This window comes from Pinus tabuliformis, chromosome 2_2, assembly GCF_031772625.1.
Source record: "Pinus tabuliformis cultivar Carrire ecotype Pingquan chromosome 2_2, CPIR1, whole genome shotgun sequence".
Lineage (NCBI taxonomy): Eukaryota > Viridiplantae > Streptophyta > Pinopsida > Pinales > Pinaceae > Pinus > Pinus tabuliformis.
In genome coordinates, this window is record NC_142300.1 from 1316190797 (window position 1) to 1316212371 (window position 21575).

At 37.6% G+C, this 21575-nt stretch overlaps 1 protein-coding gene across 1 annotated transcript; it reads left to right on the forward strand.

The window, feature by feature from the left end:
- Positions 1–18639: 18639 nt before the first annotated feature.
- Positions 18640–19209, forward strand: LOC149198377 (uncharacterized). Its single transcript, XM_089409037.1, has one exon. The coding sequence runs from the start codon at positions 18640–18642 to the stop codon at positions 19207–19209; it is 570 nt and encodes a 189-aa protein (XP_089265163.1).
- The last annotated feature ends 2366 nt before the right edge of the window (positions 19210–21575 follow it).

Consider the following 21575-nt stretch of genomic DNA (forward strand, 5'->3'; position numbering starts at 1 on the left):
AGCAGTTGGAAGCTTAATGTATGCAATGGTCTGCACAAGGCCTGATATTGCACATGCAGTGGGAGTTGTAAGCAGGTACATGAGCAATCCAGGAAATGAACATTGGATGTCAGTGAAATGGATTCTCAGATATCTGAAAGGTACCACAAATCAAGCATTATGATTTGGTGGTTCAAACATTTCTCCACAGGGAGATGTTGATGCAGATATGGCAGGTGACGGAGATAATAGGAGGAGCACTACAGGATATGTATTTACTGTAGGTGGAACAGCTGTTAGTTGGGTTTCAAAAATCCAAAGTGTTGTTGCACTTTCAACAACAGAAGCAGAGTATGTCGCTACTACAGAGGCTAGTAAGGAAATGATTTGGTTACAAAGGTTTATGGGTGAATTGGGTAAGGAGCATGATATGGGCACGTTATACAGTGATAGCCAAAGTGCCATTCATCTTGTAAAGAACTCAGCATTTCATTCCAGGACTAAACACATACAGCTCAAGTACCATTTCGTATGATCAGTGTTGGAAGATGGAGAGTTGAAGCTGCAAAAGATACACACTAGCCAGAATCCTGCAGATATGCTAACAAAAGTTGTAACCAGGGAGAAACTGAGAATATGCTCAGTTTCAATTGGTCTTCAAGGATGACGATGAAGATGAAAAATAGCCAGGTCTAAAGAGGAGTCATTGTCCAGCAAATGAAGCAGTGGTGGAGTTGCTACAATCATTCTCCAAGTGGGAGATTGTTGGGTGTGGAGTATGATTATTTAGAGGTCTTTGTTTCAGCCGGATGTATACCCCAGGAAGTTTGTACACCCCTCCACGCGGAGGGGGTGCGGGGGGGACTTTACCCCCCTCGCGGGGGTTCGGGGGGGTGATCCCCCCTAGTTGGGGGGTTCGGGGGCCAGCGGTACCTCGGCGAGGGTTTCGGGGGCAGCGCCCCCGAAGCTAAAAACAGATGTAAAATTGCCTTGTAAAAGTATAGTAATTTCTAGTCAATCTAGGCCGTTCATTAGGCGGATGATCTTACGGTAGAACTTATGTTTAGTTTAAGGTTTTTTGCCCTAAAAGGCAACCCCTCTCTATGTATGAGGGCATTGTATTGAGGCTGTGTAATAGATGTGTATTCTCCGAGCGAGAAATAGAGAGGTGAGACTGTGAGAGAAAACAGAGAATATTACGGCGGATCTGTTGTAGGTTGTGTCTCTTCATTTTGCTGGATAATAGAAAGGAAGGATTGGCTGTTCGGGGTGGATGTAGCCCAAACTGGGTGAACCACGTATATCTATGTCTCTCTGGTTTTATGCGTTTTCTATGTTTATATTTATGCAATATTCTATGTGTTCCATTGCTCTGTAATATATAATTTTCTAACATAATTCAAGGCAAACGAGTAGAAGAATTGGATTATCATTTTAAGGACCAACTCTTGTATCATTGTGGGAAGCTATGCATTCCACAAACTGAAAGAGTAAAGATAATTCGAGAAGCACACACTTCTCTAATATCAAGTCACTTTGGTGTAAGTAAAACAGTTGCACAGCTGCAAAGGTTTTGTTATTGACCGAAAATGAATGAGACAGTTTCTAGATATATAAGAGGGTGTACCATGTGTGCTAAAAGCAAGCCCAACAATATAAAACTAGGCTTGTACACTCCACTACCAGTTCCTTCTCATCTTTGGGAAAGTGTTTCCATGGAATTTATTAGAGGACTGCCTAAATCTAGGAAAGGTCATGACTATTTATATGTTGATGTGGATAGGTTCAGCAAAATGTGTATTTTAATACCTTGTAACAAACAGATTACAGCTGAACAAACTGCAAAGTTGTTCTTCCAGCATGTATGGGTTCATTTTGGATTACCCATTTCCATAATATCTGATCGAGATACCCAATTTGTTGGGAAATTTTGGTCAAGTTTGTGGGAATTGATGGACACCAGGCTGAAGAAAAGCACAGCTTTTCATCCGCAAATAGATGGCCAAACAGAAGTGGTCAACAAGACAGTGATCCAGTTGCTCAAAGGCTATTGCAGCAAGCATCCCAAACTTTGGGATGAACATTTATGTTATGTGCAACATGCTTACAACCAAGCTAAACATTCTTCTACATAGAGATCTCCTTTTGAGACCTATTTTGGTTTCACACCAAGGTCTCCCTTGGATTTTGTCTTTGGTAAAGACATAGCAGTTGATGGACATAGTGATGTGGACAAGGCAACCAAGTTCATTGAACAAATCCAAGAGATTCACCAAGTAGTACAGGAACAATTGGAAAAGAGCCAAGCCAAGTACAAGGCAAGGCATGACAAGCATCAGATGGAGCATATTTTCCAAGTTGGTGATCAAGTCTAGCTGTATATCAGCAAAGACCGAATGCAAGGTGAAGGTAAGAAGTTGAAGCCAATAAGGTATGGACCTTTCAAGATACTTGAAAAAATTGGTGAGAATGCTTTTCACCTTTATCTACTAGCTTACATGCACATCTACTCAGTTGTTAATGCAGACAGCTTGAGACTATTTGAACCTTCATTAATTGAAGACCCCGAAGAGTAGAGTTAATTGCCTTCTATTGATGATATGATACCTAAATATCTTAATGAGTTGCAGGAAGATACAGTTCTGGACAAGAAGGTAAGAACTACTGACAGAGGTGATGTTGAGTACCTCAGGATCGGACTCAAAGGTTCAAAGCCAAGCAGTGAAAAATGGATAGAAATTGAGCAAGCAAGAAAGCAATACCCTCACTTGATTGATGCTTGAAAGAAAACCAACTTTTGGTGGTCCAAAAGCTTTTTCAGTGGGAAGGCCGTGATCCAAATTGGATCTTAAAACTCTCTAAGTTTTCATGACTGTTTCAAATTATGCTAAAAGATTCAAGTCTTAGAAAAGATCGAAGATATTAGAAGGAATCCTCATAACGATTGCAGTTGTAGCCAAAGCAGAGCAACGAGGACCCTCGGTCAAGCGCGCAGACTGTTGGCCCATGGTAAAGCACAATGGCACAAAACTGGCAAAACCGGAGGCTAATTTGGGAAACAGGGGTGGATTCTAATACACGATTAGCGCTAAGCAGGGCATCCCCCTCAGTGAAGGAAAGCCCTGAAGCGCCCGGACCCGAAAACACTATAAAATTCAGAAAAGTAACAGTTTCAGTTCTGTAGCGCGGGATTCCCCAAAACTGGCAGGATATCAGAAGTCTTCGAGGCAGTAAGCAGTTTTGACTGAGTCCCACTCGATGCCACACATTTAGCGACACGCATCCGGCAGAAGAGAGAGAAAAACCGCCCGCATCGGACAGGTAAACGTTGTGTGACTTATCGACCCAATATGAAGAACTACCATAGGATCTGGGGGGGCCAGATCGACGGCAGAGATATGTCCCGATGACTGACCGGATTTGACAGGTCAAAAATCAAGATGACAGGGGATTTGAAGTTCGATGTGGATGATGAGTTGGCAAACGAATCGTTTTCGCGGGTGATCTTGAAGCAAACAGATTTAACGGCCATTCGAGTATGATTCAGGGAATCTGACACTCAGTTCGTTAGCAAACAGGTGGCCACCTCCCTGCAAGGCGTTACCCAGTGATGATGACGCAGAGAAGAGGAATTCGAACGGACAGAGGAAAGAAAACTAGAAGGTCGGGAAGCGGAAATGAGCAGTCAAAGAACATACTGGCTTTAAAGCCATAAACTAATAGAAGCAAAGGGGGGAAACACATAGAGGCGCGGAAAGCTAATAGCAGAGAATAGAGAGTAGAAGCCGAGCTGACCTAAAGGCAGCATCGAGCCAGACAGAACCAGAGAGAGTCAGAGAGTTTGTGTACTCCATTGAAGGCTTGAGAGGTTCAAGCAAACTCCTTGGCATAGGCCTGTCATACTACTGTGACCCTCAGAGGTCGAGTTTCAGTAAGGAGAGTCTGTGCACTCCATTCCTACTGACTCCATTATGTTTAATGAGTCTCGAATTGAGCTCACTGTTGTAAAAACTCTGCTTGAAAACATAATAGAGAGGCCACCACTAAAAGGCTGGACCAGGAGACGTAGCCCAGGAGCATTGGGTGAACTCCTTATTAAACTTGTTTTGTTTACATGTTTGACTATTATGTTTTCTCTGATTACCTCAGTGTCTATGTATTCTCGCAATTTTATCGATCTGTTGCATAAGTAACATAGGCACATCCATGCACATGAGTATGTAATACCTTTCATTCTTTATCCTGGATAAATTCCAGATCAATAAAAGAAGATTGTCGCAGGAATCTATGTCTCTGATTATATCTATTTGAACTTGGCATATCAAACGACCCTTTCAAAATTTTGTAATTCTTTATTAACTCATATTCTGTATTCTTTTGCTATCGTGTAAGTGTTATATGAGGATCTGTTAATGTTTGTTGGATTGGGGTGTAATTTAATTAATATAATGAATCTTGTTCCTTTCTAAAATCCCAACACAACACTTAGAAGTTTGAGCACGCCTCGGGTAAAACTTTTCTCCCATGAGGAGGAATGAAAAAGTTGGTGTTGTGCTAAACTATGACAAACTCCTTTGTTGGCACCATGCGGTCGAACCTTGGGTCAACACTGAAAACTTTTCAACCAACAACTACAATACAAGTTCTCATCCAAGCTAGATGTGGCAGTTGTACTAGGCATCAAACCATAATACAGAGGAATTTGAATCCCAACCCATGGTTGTGGCAAATCATTCTTTAGTGTTGCTAAACCAAGTTAGGAATCAAATTTCAACCTAATGAAGGAGAATAAACATAACTAAGTCCTTATGACCTTATGAGTTGCATGAGAAGTCTACATTCAAGATGAAGGTAATACTATGTAGAGTTCTTCTTTGAGATGGAAATAATTCATGAGATAGAGCATGATCACCTAAGGAAAACCACCTTCCATATCCAAAGCCCCATCCCTACCATTTTTGTTCATGCTCTCCATATTTGTCATCTTTGTCAAAACCATTGCGGAGGAGTAGACTTGCCTCCATGCAGAGCAAACCACAATGCCTGGAGAAAAAAAAACCAAAAAGCAAAAAATGAAAAGTGAAGTGAGTGTGTCAAAGAGTAGAGGAGGGTTTTGCCTAAGTTTACCACCAGAAGTGAGATGGAGAGGGCATGCGCGCTTCATGTAGAGCCACACATTTTATAACCCCCGCTTAGTGGAAGGCGTGGAGAGTATTCATGAACCTAGCTGAAAGAAAATTAAATAAAAATAAAGCTAGAATCGCTTTAAAATAGAAATTTATGTCTATTTTAAACGTTTTTATTATTTATTTATTTAATTAGTTCCTTTTATGATTCTAACATGTTGAGAAGGTTTCTTCTCTCTAATTTTAGCATGTGCACTAATTGAACCATGAATACTCTAGGAACATTCACATCCCATCTTGAGAGTTGAGGAAAGCATCTACTTCAAGAAGCTCGTGTTTCCTATTTCAGTTTGGTAGCTTCAACATTTTCTTGAAAACTTTCAAATCCAATAGAACTGGATTATTTTCTTGTAGAGAAACTTTAATATTTCTAGTCTTAGAATCAAAATGACAGGCACACCAAGAAATGTATTCTTTGAAATCAAAGACCTCCAAAACAAATCCAACATTAGCAAAACATGTAGTTCAAATTTTATTGTTGAACTTTTGCTTTGTCGTCAAATTCAATACCACTAGTATGCCATCGAGCAATGGAATTTTTTATCCTGCCGAGCGAGCGAATTATTTGTATCCTCATGAAAGAATTACTCCTTTATTTTACTCACTATAATTCTTTATTCCTTTGAAACACTATATACATGATAGTTCTATTGTTGTATTACAAAGCTCATAGTTGTTTAAAATATCAATTTGTGAGTAACATTTAATAATACATCCCTTCATCTAGTAACACCTTCATCAGGACATACAAGAATCATAGTTGGTGTTAATAATCAAGGACACGTGTTTCATGGAATCATGGAAGATTTGACTTTCATAACACCATATCACCACCTTTTTACCTTGAGGATCGGGCTTTTTTATATGAGTTTTGAATTAGCTTCATAGAGAGAAAAATGGGTATTTTTTAAATTCCAGTAAGTATGGTCTGTAAGTGGAGAGACTTATTTTATAAGAGTATATGATTTCATAGTGTGAAACATTCATATGTGTGAATATATAGGAGTGTGAAAATGTGATGTGTGGAAGGATAGGAAGCAAGGAGACTTGAATGTGTGAAGAAATAATTATGCACAAAAATGGGTATGTGAAGAAGATATTATGGATTATATAGTGCACACTAACAAAATATGGTTGAGTAATGTGGGAACAACTATATGTGTAGGTGTAAAGCAGAAAGTGTGTGAAGTGCAGAGTTCTTGTTTAGGTGAGAAATTTCCACACAAAGGCTTGAAACATATAACTAAGTGTGGAAGTTTTTAAAGAGATTAGAGAAGTATGGGTGGTTTGTAAGATTAGTGAAAAATAATGATGGGTTATGCCTGGTAGAGGTAATGCATAAAAAAAGGTCAACAATGCTCTTAGTATAACAATAAATTCCATTGTCACAACTGCCAAAAAAAAAATTCAACTAACACAATATACTCTAAAAATAAAAAAACAACATTTCAAAAACTGATAAAGCAACACTAAGTGTATTTCTATCTAAACATTTGTTTTATAAAAGCTTTATTTCCTTTACTATATTTTTTTAAACAAATAATTACATTCACATATATATGTTCCTTGTTTTATAAAAATTAAATTTTTATTTTCTTATTTACTTTATTTTATTATAATTGTTTCTTGGAATAACCATACATATATGCTCCTTGTTTTATGAAATTAAATTTTTATTTTCATATTTACTTTATTTTTATTATAATTTTTTCTTAGGATAACCATGTCCTTGTCACTACTGCCAAAAAAGTTGACTACACAATATACCAAAGATATCATTTATCATTTCAAAAAACTAGAAATTGCACCAGATGTTGTAAACGAAACATTGTAAAGCATAAATTCAAGAAGCATGGTGACATATAAAAAATCATTGAAGATAAAAATTAGTAAACAAAATGCTATTCAACTGTCTTAAATCATAAGCAGCAGTTTCATGTGAGCTATTAAATCCTTGAAAGTGTCCATTGCCAGTGGCATATCTCTGAAGTGACAATTCATTCAGCGGTGGAGAAACCTTTAGAGGTCGTTATGACCCAACTGAAACTTGATAATCCTCACCATATTCAAAACCTTCAGGTAACAAACCATTATAGCAAAAATCACCTGAGAAATTGTTGGGTCCTACCTTTTCAAGCATATAATAACAACTTGAACCACCTGAAATTTGAGAATCATATTTTGTTTTTTGTCGAGCATAACCATACCAATTTTCACCATACGAAAACTGAGAATCTCGATTTTAGCGACTAGCTAAGGTATCTCCTTCCCAAACATTGTGAAAAGAAATTATGGGTATAGCTAGAGTGACACCACAGTTAAAAGCTAATGTTTTACATGCAAACTATTTTGGTTGTGTTGGTTATGGCACAGGGATCACCCCTAGCAATTCAATATCCTTGTCATCATTAGCATCATTAATTCAACTTGAGCCACTGAGTTCAGGCATAATGCTGAAAAATCCATCAGATGCACCATTGCTAAAGCAAGTAAATGGTTTATTTCTTGAGAGACTTGTGCATTTACTACCATTTGAAAATGGAGTAAACAATCTTGAAGGCATAGTACTAGGAGTTGGTGAAGAGGAAAAATCAAAAGAATGAAGTGAAGAACTATAAATGGCATCATCTACCTTCAATGAATTTTCAATTTTATAGGAAAATGGATATTTTTCATTACTAATAGAGCTCAGACCAATTTCCAAAATACATTTTTCATGAATGGCATGGAAAATGTCTGAATTATTTTGAAAATCTTTTATTTGTTCACTTTTTAAAATCAACTTGTTATTCTCCAGCAAATAATCTACAAGTTAGCAAGAAAAGGGTTGTATGGATTGAAGACCATCCCCAACCAATGATTAGGGGAGTGTTGAAAATGACAACAAGAAATGCTATAAATAGCAGTTCGGGTACCAGTGTTGGACATAGCAACAAGGAATGAAAAATGGAAGTGCTAAAAATAGCATTGCTATAAATAGCATTTCGGGATGGATTCCAATTTTAGTTAGTCCATAAACTAAAATACTGAAGTAAAATTCGAATTTGATCTTAGCAGATGTTTGTAAATTAATTAATTAATTCATCTTGAGTTAATTAGTTAAGGAAAATCAAACATCAAGTCTATGTGGGGACATGCAACAGTTTCTCCATTAATTGAGGAATTTATCCATCAGTTAAAGAGATAAGGATGAGTTGTAATTAGTTGGCTCAGTTAACTGAGTCAAGTCCAGTTAGATTAATTCAAATAGTTTGTTGAATTAATTGTGAGTTCAGTTAGTTAATGCTTGCATGCATGTAATTGCTGCACTTCAGATAACTGAATATTCTCTCATAAATAACTCATGCATGTCAGTTTAGACAAAGACCCAGTTGAGATCAGAGGAGGGACAGCGTACTATCAGTTAGATGGATTTTTCCTATAAAAGAAACTCATCTATGCAGAAGGATTCATCTCCTTCAGGATTGCGCAGTTACTACTGGGCCAAGTGAGCAGTGTGAGGTGGGAATTCACATGTGTGGAAGCACTAGACCCCAAGAAAATTGCATAAGGAAATAAGAGGTTTGGAGGGCAGAGGTGAAGGTTTGTGAGAGGCACTTGACTGTCTATGAGCAGCAGAGGGATTATACTAAGAGCTGGTTGGCTTCCAAGCTAAGGCTTTGTGTAATTCTGTGACTATTTTCCACTTGTATGATAATACAGAGTTGGGTTTTTAGGCTGAGGCTTTCCCCGAGTTATTTTTTCTGTGTTATGTGTGATTACTTCTCATTCTCAGTTATATGTGTTCTCATTGATTGTGCTCAAATTGATTAAGCTTTTGCAAAGTGTTGTAGAAGTAGATCTTGTATTGTGTTTTAGTATATTGCATAATCTGTTGATCTACAGTGGGAATTTCTACATAGTATCGGAGCGAAGGTGATCAAGGCAAAGAACAGTATACAATAAGGGAGAAGTTCGAAGTTTGTGGTTCCTGAATATAGAAATCGAGTTCTTATCACATCTCAATTTCACCAATGGAGTTCAGTGGTTTAAGACTCGAGTATTCCCTTGATGGCAGCTCGAATTATATAGCCTGGAAGGATCGCATGGAGGCAGTATTAGAGGATAACGATCTAAAGGACTTCATTGATTAAGAAGTCCCCAAGCCGATTGATGCTACTCAATTGGTGGAATGGAAGAAATTTGTGGCTAGAGCAAGGAGAATCCTCCTAGAGGGAGTTTGAGACCACATTGTCTCGAGCCTCCATGGGAAGGAGACATCATTTTCGATGTGGAAAACATTGAAAGATCTATATCAGAATAGCAGCGATCAGAGGAAGCTAGCACTGAAAGACAAGCTTCGGAAGATCAAGTGTGAAAAGGGAGGCATCCACTCATGCAGAAACCTCCAGTAGGGGAAAATTTCGAGCCAGGTGGGCAGAGGGATCACATGTATCCATACCTCCAGGTAGGAGGTGGGGCGATGTGGAGTGACAGTCCCAAGAAGGATGGACTAGGGGCAAGATCCTTGAGGTACCCAACCTCTTTGATTCGACTTTGTTATGGGAGCCCCGATGAGGAGTAGCAGGATTGGCTGAGTGGGTAGAGACAGATGTGGATGGAGCGACAGAGAGAGCTACAGTGCAGAAATCCCAAGATAGTACAGAACTAGTAGGCTGCAACAATGTGAGAGGCACAGGAGTGTTGCACCAGTGTAGGATGGCACAAAGAGGTGTGCAACGATGTGAGATACATGGAGTGTTGTAGTAGCTCAGAGGTCAGAAAGGGAGCACTTCTCAGCGGCAGATGGAGCTTCAGCATCAGAGGATGTTTCTAGCCCAACAGGGATGTCAGTTGGGAGATTTTTTGTTTCTAGAGTTGTTGAAGTAACAACACTTGGGAGAAGTGTTGCATGCAGAACATTCCAAAGGTTCAGGATCGAGTTCGAGTTGAATGTCTTTCTTGTTGAGAGGGAGTGTTGAAAATGGCAACAAGAAATGCTAAAAATAGCACTATTATAAATAGTAATTCAGGTACCAGTGTTGGACATAGCAACAAGGAATGAAAAATGGAAGTTCTAAAAATAGCATTGCTATAAATAGAATTTCAGGATGGATTCCAATTTTAGTTAATCCCTAACTAAAATATTAAAGTAAAATTCGAATTTGATCTTAGCAACTGTTTGTAAATTAATTAATTAATTCATCTTGAGTTAATTAGTTAAGGAAAATCAAACATGAAGTCTATTTGGGAACATGCAATAGTTTCTCCATTAATTGAGGAATTTATACATCAGTTAAAGAGATAAGGATGAGTTGTAATATTGAGTTGTAATTAGTTGGCTCAGTTAACTGAGTTAAGTCCAGTTAGATTAATTCAAATAGTTTGTTGAATTAATTGTGATTTCAGTTAGTTAATGTTTGCATGCATGTAACTATTGTACTCTAGATAACTGAATATTCTCTCATAAATAACTCACGCATGTCAGTTCAGACAGAGACCCAATTGAGATTAGAGAAGGGACAGTGTACTATCAGTTAGATGGTTTTTTCCTATAAAGGAAACTCATTTATGCAGAAAGATTCATCTCCTTCAGGATTGCACAGTTACTACTGGGCCAAGTGAGCAATGTGATGTGGGAATTCACATGTGTGGAAGCACTGGACCCCAAGAAAAACTACGCAAGGAAATAGGAGGCTTGGAGGGTATAGGAGAAGGTTTGTGAGAGGCCTTTGACTATCTGTGAGCAGCAGAGGGATTATACTGAGAGCTGGTTAGCTTCCAAGCTAAGGCTTTGTGTAATTATGTGACTATTTTCCACTTGTATGATAATACACAGTTGGGGTTTGAGGCTAAGGCTTTCCCCAGGTTATTCATTCTATGTTATGTGTGATTGCTTCTCATTCTCAGTTATATGTGTTCTCATTGATTGTGCTCAAATTGATAGCTTCCGCAAAGTGTTGTAGAAGAAGATCTTATATTGTGTTTTAGTATATTGCATAATCTGTTGATCTACAGTGGGAATTTCTACAGGGAGCTGAAGAAATAAAGATGGTTGTGTCAAATGCTAATGGTAACCTACTGCATCTGAACCTGGTGGATGTAATCCACCATCAAGAATACAAAAAATTTAAGATAGAGAAGGTTGAGAAGTTTGAGTAGTATCTAGCGATGATAACCCCAAAGATGAATATTTTTTCCTTCCCACCTCATCTCCCGCATCCAATGCAGTACAAGTCATTATTTTCTTAAATTCCACTCTTTTTCCTAGGGACGAAATGTAGTGCCTTCGTACAACTTCATTTGTATCTTTCTTCTTTCTTCTTTTCAAATACAACAAAACCAACGTGTTTCAAGACTATTAGATAGTTTTCCCCAGTTATTTTAATAATTTCATATGCATCAGTGGATAAGTCCAAGTCAACATCAAGGCTTGGACTCCATAAAGATTCCTCTCTTGGCATCCTTGAATGCCAAGAGAGAAGTATTTTCCCCCTTCTTCAGAAGAAGATCAACACATTTACGAGAATGATAAAAACTTGCAAAATGTAAACCTAAACATTGATCTGCCTGATCAACAACATCAACATCCACAAGTGTGAATTTTTTAGAACCTAACAAAAGGTCGCAACATCTCATCAGAATCAAGCACACAAGCATAATGTAAAACTCCTTTTTCTAACTTCAAAAAATCATCAGTCTCCATTGAACCATTTATGTTACAAAATACTAACAATTAAAGTTGTATTAAGTTATTAACACATGAATAAAGATACGAATGAACAAAAATAAAGTTTTAAGGAGGAAGTGTAACTCCTTCATATTCAAGGTTGAATCTGAACTATTTATATGCTTGTGGTACTTTTTCTAGACCATTTCCCAAGTCGAATTTGTGGCTTGCTCAAATTCTTGTCCATTGGAAGAAGGGAATTGTGAGGAAGACTCTACCTAGAACTTTTGTGGAGCCTCTGCAACAATTTGTGAGAAATATTTAGCCATTGGAGGATTTCCAGGATGAGCAACAGGTTGCAAAGAAGATACATGTTTGGAAGTAGACAAACTACCTGGAAGCATTGAATGAGTCCCGCATGATTTTTGGGAATGTGAATACTTGAACCTTGTTAAATATTTCTCAATGGAAGACAAAATGCAACTTTGAGAAGTTATAATATTATCACATGCTTCATCAAGTAATTATTTATCATGTAGACTCAACGACGCACTCTGATGAATGTGCAAGTTGAATAGGCTTTTGATTTCTCAAACATTTTACATTTCTATTAGCTCCGTGTCTGAGCAAGAGAGAAACGCATGCAAGATGGTTATTGTTCACATCATAATATAGAGGGGTCTCTCTTGTTCCTGTGAGCATGTTAATACTTCCACCATTCTTATTTATTATTAATAAGAGTGCTTCAAGGTGGCCATTACTTGTAGCTGTGTGAACAAGAGTTGGTCATGTATTGTTTCCAGATCTTACAATTGCACCAACATCTAAAAGATTTTCCACAACCAAACAATTTACACTACATCCATTGAGAGGAGTGTCATGTTTCAAAGCCCAATGTAGAGCTTTATTGCCATCTTGATTTGTGTCATTGACTGGAGCAACAAATGCTAACAAACATCTAGAAGTGCATCATCATTTTCCTAGACAACTCGTATCGAAGGAGGCAAATAATTATTTGAATGAGCACTCGAGCTTTGGAAAAAATAGAGAATACATTCTATGATTTTTCTTGTAAGTCTATTGTTACTCTGTGGATCATAATTGTCCTTGCTTTTACCATATACCTTATCATAGTCCCTTGCTAGACTACCATTCTTTCAAGTTGTTTATGTTTGACTTGAATTTGTATAATATTTTGAATTTATTTCTTCCCACTCAGCAATATCTTTCCCAAATTTTTTTTGAAGATTATCATTATCCCTGACATCCCAAATGTTTCTGGACTTAATTATTTCTAACACGTCATTTTCCTCCAAGTTAACTATTTTTACATTTCGTAAACTTCTAATATTTTTCATCCAAGCTCATAGGATGTGAAGAGGCTAGTACTCTTCCTAACATATAATCAATTATTGTTTCTCTAGACTTTATATCATATTTTAACCCTCTAATCACAACATTTATGATAAACCTCCTAACATGGTTAAGGGAAACTAATGGAACTAATGCTAGACCTTTGGCAAGTTTGAGTGCAAGAGCGACAAGAGTATTCTTGCAATTGCACTTGATCCCAATCTGTTTCAAGACTTTTATATCATTTCCCCCAATTCTTTTGACAATTTTAGATGCATTAGTGGAGAAGTCTCAGTCAACATCAAGGCTTGGACTCCACAAAGCTTCCTCTAGAGGCATCCTTGAATTCCAAGAGGAAAGGATTTTCCCCCTTCTACAAAAGAAGATCAACACATTTATGAGAATGATACTGATCTTCCTCATCAACCTCCAAAGGTGTGAATTTTTCAAAACCTAACATAAGGTATAAATGAATTTCCCTTAAATGTTACTAGTAGCCTAATAGTATTTGTCCCAGTTGCCTTCTATAGGTGAGATGAAATTTGAACTCATTAAGGAAACTTTGCTTTTGGTTGTCAACATCATTGATAAATACATCTCAAAGAGAGAGGATGATGAGAAATCATTTGCATCTTGTATGGATGGTCACCATGCTTTTGACATGCACCTATGAAGTCATTTGTATTTCTATGGTCCCATCTTCGTTCTTATTTTTTAGATTTCCTACACTAAAATTTATATTTTGCAAATGGTAGTAGTATTTTTCTTTTGTTTTTTCTTAGCAAACAATGGCAATTTGTTACAAAATTACATTCTCTGTGATTTTGGCATAAAATTGGGATATGAAGTTGCTTATTCTCAACTTTATCAAAACTAACACATGAAGGAAGAAAAGAAAATAAATAAATAAATAAAGCACTTTTTCACTAGGAGACTGAGATATTCTTTCCGTGTCGGAGATATAATCAGAATTATTAAAAAGTAAGTTTTAATTTGAAATGAGAAATACACTATATTACACACTCTTGATAGAATGGCCCTCTAATGGTTCATTCTCATAAGTACTTCTCCCTCTACAAGACTAATCAAATGAACTTATCAATCTCTATAAGAAAATAAAATCTCAAGGTGTCTCCAACAACAATCAAACCGACACCTTTTTCTTCCTTGGTGGTCCCTACTATCCTTTCTCTCAAAGAATCTGAAAGGTTTGTCAATGATGAAAAATTGGCATGCAAAGACAGCTGATTCAAATTATCTCCCCTGTTTGGTGGAGTGAACATAGAAAGTTGTGCTCAAGTTACTTGACATCTGGCTTCTTAATTTGTTCTATAACTCACTCACATGTGTCATTGCATCATATGACTTCTATCACTCCATTTTCTTATGCCCATCATCAATATAGTCAAATATCCCACTAATCCACTTCAATAGGCCACCTACATCCTAGCACATGCAATGCTTACCTTGGGACAACTCTAACATGTTTCTAAGGTCCCTTCTTAGATCTTCAATGCATAATATATTATTCAATGGATCCCTATTTGGCCAATATAATACTCACTTTCTTTGAAACATTTCTTATAAATTGATTATATAAATTTTGCTTCCACCTACCTTTTATACTTTAGTCAAATGTCGAGTCTTAATTATTTATCAAACCAAAGTTTAACTTCATGCTAATGCATTTCATACGGCAAGAGTATTAGTGGTTAACTCTCATTCATATGAATCTCTCAAACAATCAATACTCGTCATCCAAAGGCCATAAGTCAAATATTAACCATTTTTTCAAATGAAATAACATATAAAAAAATAATGCAATGTACTTATGTTCGTGCAGCACAATCCGTTTACAATTATAATTCTTAATGTTCAAAGCATAAATAGTAAAAGATTTTAATTCTCTTTATGTAATTGTAATACAAGCACTACACTCGGATCCCAAGAGCCTTTCCATTGTAGCTTGTTGCAAAGATTTCTCATGGATATTTCGAATTTAATCTTATTTAATGTTGAGAAGTGGTGGTTGTGCACATAATAAATCACACTCTAGCCAGCTTTATTAAATTCTATCCTTGTTCAATTGCATCTCTTCCCTCTTAACTAAGGCCTTCAAAAAGTTGGCTCAAAGCTCTCAAGCTACAATGAGAACATTACTGTCTACTAAGCATGGAGTTGCGTTCCAGAGCTAAGCTTCACCCACCAAAATAAAGAGAAAGCAAAAATCTTTAAAGATCTTACTACAGTGCGCTGCAATTTGAACTGATCGTGATCTTAGTTCTAGCTCTAAGCATACCATGTTGGACTGTCTTCTGGATTTTGTCTCCTAGTAGCAGAAAATAAATAAGCTTTAACTTGCCAAATGTGAGTTGAATAATGTTTTCCATTCATCTAAAACCATAATAACATCTTCTCTTGTATTCATTTTAAAACCAGTTATACCTGTAAATGGATCACAGAGAAATGTTAGAAATAAATGTAATAAGCATATCAAGAAAAGGCTCGTTTTCTCTCCACCAAATTGATCCATCATCATATATTTCAGAAGAGCAAAATCTGAAAACTCAAGTGTCATTTCCTTACATATTGAGAGAATAATACAATGGCCATAACAAGCTTATTTTTCAAGACCATTTTAACATTAACAATTAGTATTTCCAGAAAAAATTTACTTTGCCAAAACCTGCCTTTGGAGGCAAAATCTCTCACCGACAAAAGTTGGTGGCACTACTTTGACCAACACCGACCTGTGTTCAAGTATTTTTAATTTTTGAGGCCAAAATGAACTTGATGATATGTGCCTTTAAATGCATATCTGGCTTGTGCCATCGAAACTAATATACATTAGACAAAAAAATTACTAAAATTTTTGTTAATTTCCATAAGGAGATCAACTATCAAAACTATTTATCATATGCCATGTAGTTGTTTCCTGGTCGTGTCTCTGTAGCTAGTCGATAGTCTGTCACTAAACAAAACACCTTTTAAATTGGGATTGGATCACATCCTCATTCCAGTTCTTCAGTAAAAATAATACAACTCATACAAGCCTCATCGTCAACTCAACAAAAAGACCTTCAATGTTTGTGTCCATATAGAAACCAAATTTGTTGGAGCAACAATTCCTTCAACGTTCAATTTGAAATTAAAACCAGACCAAAATAAGAAAAAATATAGACAACGCATACTGAACACATTATGTGCCAATTCACAATCTAGTGACTGCAATTAAGCGGGGTAGACTTATAAATCAAATACTAAAGTGTTGGGCATCATAATTTCTTTATGCACTGGCTACAGAGTAGGGGTTTCTCTCGCAACCTTTTCCTCTTCAGCATGCCCTGGAAGCTTCATGTTTGGGGGTGCCCTAGGAATCATTTTTTCAACTTCCTTGCGTGTATATATGAAAATTTTGGGCACTATGATGCAAAACTCTTTGCTTTCAAACAAAACAAATTGAATAAATAAATCAGAAAATGCACCAGAGAACTGGAATAACTTACCTAAAAACATGCTGGAAGAGCTTGAGAAGAATACTATGCATTGATACTTATTGCCATGGATCATCTCCTACAAGCATCATGTCTCCTTCATCATATTTGTAGACAACCTGCCAACCTTTGTTTGCATCCTACAGTTGTCCTTCAAAATTGAACATCAAATCTAGTTCACGAATAAGCTTTGTATAGCCTTCAAATTTTGTAAGATCCACAACTCTCCCAAGAGAACTACCTTGCTTATGTACCTAGAGTGTAATACAAGACACATAATTTTTCAAATAAGATAGAAGACCTACGAAATTCTAAAAAATAAAAGAAGTATGAGAAGGCTGAAATTCGTAGCCACCTGACGCATTTTCATTGAAAATTTGCTGGTAACCAAATGGTGCCAATATGTATCAGCAGCTCCTGATGTTATCTCAACCTTCCAATGACATTTTTCAATTTGAAGTTCCATAATAGATAAAACATTGCAACTGGCCTCCTTTGCTCGGTTCTTATATCCTCAAGGGCCTGTTTACAGTACTAACATCCTTGAATATGAAAAATGCAACACCAACACCTTGAGCTTATCCATTTCTGTAAACTGCTAACATGCTTTCTAAATCTGCAAATCTTCCTCAGTAAAGTCCAACTCAGGTTTTCATCAATTTCCTTCGTGAGTAGTTTTTTCACAAGGAAAAAAGACGAGACCCCTCTTGTGGCTGGGTGTCATTTTGTAAGAACCAAAGAACCAAAGGAAACATGAACCAGTCAACAGACATTAGTAAAAGAATTAAAGAAAATACTTTTTAAAGCCCACATAAGCCTGACTGTAATATCTGTGAAAGCAACATGATAAAAAAATTACATACCAGAAGCAAATTTCTAACAAAGAACTGAAAGGAAACCCAATTGAAAATAATTAATATTATTTTGTATTAATGGAGAAATGGTTACACAAGTTGTAACGTATCTCCTTAGTTTAGGATTTGTTCCTAGAGTTTAAGAGTTTGGTTGCAGCTTCCTGAGTTCTAGTAATGTACTTAATGATGTAATTGCTCATTTAATGAATGTAGAGTGTACGGAGAGAGTTCTCTTTGTTTGAGTGCAGTACTCACCTATGAGTTGTAACTCCTTCTTTTTCAATTCAAGTCTGATTTTTATCTTGGTATCAGAGCACAAAGTAGGGATAGCCTTATTTTTTTTTAGGATGCATCATTGATTACAAAACTGTAGTGGCGGTGGAGTGTACAGAAGCATTCGTAGAATCAAGTGGACTGCAGTAACACCTGAAGACAGGTCTCAGATGACTGATCATCTATGAGCGGAAAATAGGGTTGGCGCGGTTTCGTCGCGAATAGTCGCGCCATTTTTGAGCGGAAGAAAGGGTTGGCACTGTTTATTAAGGAACAGTAGCGCCATTTGGCGCGGTTTTGAGTGATATAGTCGCGCCAGTGCGCCAGAAAGTCCTATTGGCGCGGAAAATCAAGCCTTAATCGCGCCAATTTCGTAAGACGCGTCAATTTTGCTTTCGGCACAGGTATTTCACCGTCGAGAAGCGCCAGCCTCTTTCTCTTTGGAAAATCTGCAATTTTTTGGAGATTGGAGTTGCCTGGTGGTGGCACTTTGAAATTTCAGATCTGTTCGGTGGTAGCAGATCGGAGTTGCCCGGTGGTGGCGCATTGAAGTTCCTGATCTACTCGGTGGCAGCAGATCGGATTTGCCCGGTGGTGGCGCATTGGAGTTCCTGATCTACTCGGTGGCAGCAGATCGGATTTGCCCGGTGGTGGCGCATTGGAGTTCCGGATCTGTTTGGTGGCAGCAGATCGGACTTGCCCGGTGGTGGCTCATTGAAGATACAATTTTTTTTTCTCAGCAAAACAGAGGTTCGGATCTGGTATGTGGTGATTTTTTTTTTAGTGTGTCCTGAAAGTGTACAGTTGGATAGACTTATTCATCAGAGGATCAGAAATTTTATCAATCCAATATGAATAACAGTATAGAATCGTATCTCCACGAATATGGAAAACTTGATGGATCGAATTTCTCCAACTGGAAATTCAAGATGCAGACTTTACTTGAAAGTGCAAATGTGTGGTCGATCGTTATAGGAAATGAGCTGAGATCAGGATCAGCCACACAAGAACAAGATTGGGATAAAAGGGAGACAAAAGCAAAGGTCATATTGAAGATGTCCGTCAAGGACAATGTTATCCCACATATTAGAGACTGTAAATCGGCCACTGACATTTGGACGACGATCAAAAACCTATACCAGACGCAGAATACAAACCATGTCTTGTCACTCAAAGGCAAGCTGTTTGCATTGAAGATGGAGGAGAATGAGTCCGCTGCTGGATTCATTGCTAGAGTCAAAGACCTGAAGGACAGATTGGGAGATATCGGAGAGAAAGTTTCCGATTCAGATCTGGTCACGATCACGTTGAACGGAATGACTGATGAATACCAGATGTTTATCACAGGGTTGTCAGCAAGGGAGAAAGCCCCTTCATTTGAAGAGCTGATAGGGATTCTGATACAGGAAGAAGAGCGATGACAAAATTTGAAATCACAGAGCAATGACCTTGCTCTGATGGCAAAAAGGAGACAGTATAGAGGGAAGCAGCATCAGCAACCGCAGCAGCAGCAGCAAAAAGGAGCCAACACATTTCAGAAGAGACCGTTTAAAGGTATGTCTGCTAATAATTTTCCCAGCAAAAAATGTTTTTACTGTGGAAAACCTGGACATCAGATTAAAGATTGTTATAAGAGGCAAGCTGACGAAGGAAGAAACAAACAGAGAAAACATAAGGGTTACTTTGTTAAGGAAGAAGAGGATCATAGCCACGAACTTCGACTATTTATAGTTGATCGTGCCCTTTCAACTTCAAAGGGAGATGAGTACGACATATGGTATGTTGACTCGAGCGCATCCTCACATATGACTGGTAAGAAGGATTGGTTTGAATTCCTTGAAGAAACTTCATGTGGGTCGAAAATCTATTTAGGAGATGATAGTGGACATGAGATCAAAGGATATGGTGACATTCCTGTAAAATTACCTAGCGGTGACATTAGACACCTTAAAAATGTATTGTATGTTCCAGGAATTAAGAAAAATTTGGTCTCTGTCTCAATGATTACTGATCAAGACATGCAAGTTCAATTCTTTAAGACTAACTGTGTCATTAAGGATAGCCAGATGGAAACAATTGCAACAGGAGTGCACGTGGGGAGCCTGTACAGACTAGATGTGAAGAGTATGCCACAGCAAGCAATGGTTGCAGCTAGATCGACAACCGAAAATCTCTGGCATCATAGATTCGGCCATCTTAATCTGCAAGACCTCATCCTACTTCAAAGAAAAGGTATGGTCGATGGACTCCCTGTTTTCCGTAATGTTAAGCTGGATTGTGATGGATGTGCATTAGGGAAAATGCATAGAGAAGAGTTCCCTTTGCATGTTAATAGAAAGGAAAGAGACATTTTAGAACTGGTGCATACAGACATCTGTGGACCTATGCAAACCAGGTCATTAGGATGAGCATATTACTTTCTCTTATTTACAGATGATTGCAGTAGATTTTCATGGATATACTTTCTGAGTAAAAAGAGTCAAGCCTTTCAATATTTTAAAGAGTTTAAATCCATGGTAGAAAACCAGACAGGAAAAAGGATAAAAATTCTTCGCTCAAATCAAGGGGGAGAATACAGGTAGGGAGAGTTCATGGATTTCTGCAAGCATCATGGGATTGTGCAACAGTTTACAGTGCCCCACACTCCACAGCAGAATGGAGTGGCAGAATGGAAGAACAAAACTCTTGTGGAGTGCGCAAGGAGCATGCTTCAAGGTAAGGGTCTATCAAATGGTCTTTGGGCAGAAGCTATTAACACTGCTGTGTATTTAAAGAATAGGAGTCCTACTAGATGTCTAGGCTTCAAAACCCCTTTTGAAGCATTTTTTGGATTCAAACCAGCAGTGAGTCACTTAAGAATATTTGGGTCAAAAGCTTATGCTCATATACCTAAGGCAGATAGGAAGAAGTTAGATCCTAAAGCCCTGAAATGTATATTTGTTGGATATGGCACTGAGTTCAAGGCATATAAGTTATTTAATCCTGTGACTCACAAGGTTTTTGCAAGCAGAGATGTCATATTTCATGAACAGGTTGAAGAAGGAAAGAATGACTCTAACAGTGATTGGCACATTCCATTGCTAATGGAAGAAAACAGTGAGGAAGATGAAGAGCAGGAGGAGAAACAAGAAGAAGAAGTAACAGACAATGTAATCAATGATGATGCAAGCCCAAAAAAGGCTGAAATAGACAGATTTGAGGTAAGTCCCCTACCAAGGAGATCAGGTAGGAAGACTCTATTATCTTCTAAATTGAAAGACTATGCATTAATGTCAAAGATTTTAAACATTGTAGAACCTGCAAATTATGAGGAAGCAAGTAAATCTGATGCATGGAGGGTTGCAATGTATGAGGAAATAGAATCAATAAACAGAAACCATACTTGGGATTTGGTTGAATTTCCTAAAGGTAAAACCCCCATAGGATGCAAATGGCTGTATAAACCAAAAATAAATGCAGATGGGAGTATAGAGAAACTTAAAGCTACACTGGTAGCAAAAGGTTACTCACAGAAAGAGGGAATAGACTTTGATGATACCTTTGCTCTTGTAGCCAAATTAAACACCATTAGAAGGCTAATTTCCTTAGCAACAAAACACAAATGGCAGCTACACCAGCTAGATGTTAAGTCTGCATTTCTGAATGGTGACTTGAAGGAAGAAATTTATTTAGTACAGCCTGAAGGTTTTGTGAAAAAGGGGCAGGAACATCTTGTGTGTAAATTGAAAAATGCACTTTATGGTTCAAAACAGGCACCCAGGTCGTGGTATGAGAAAATTGACTCATT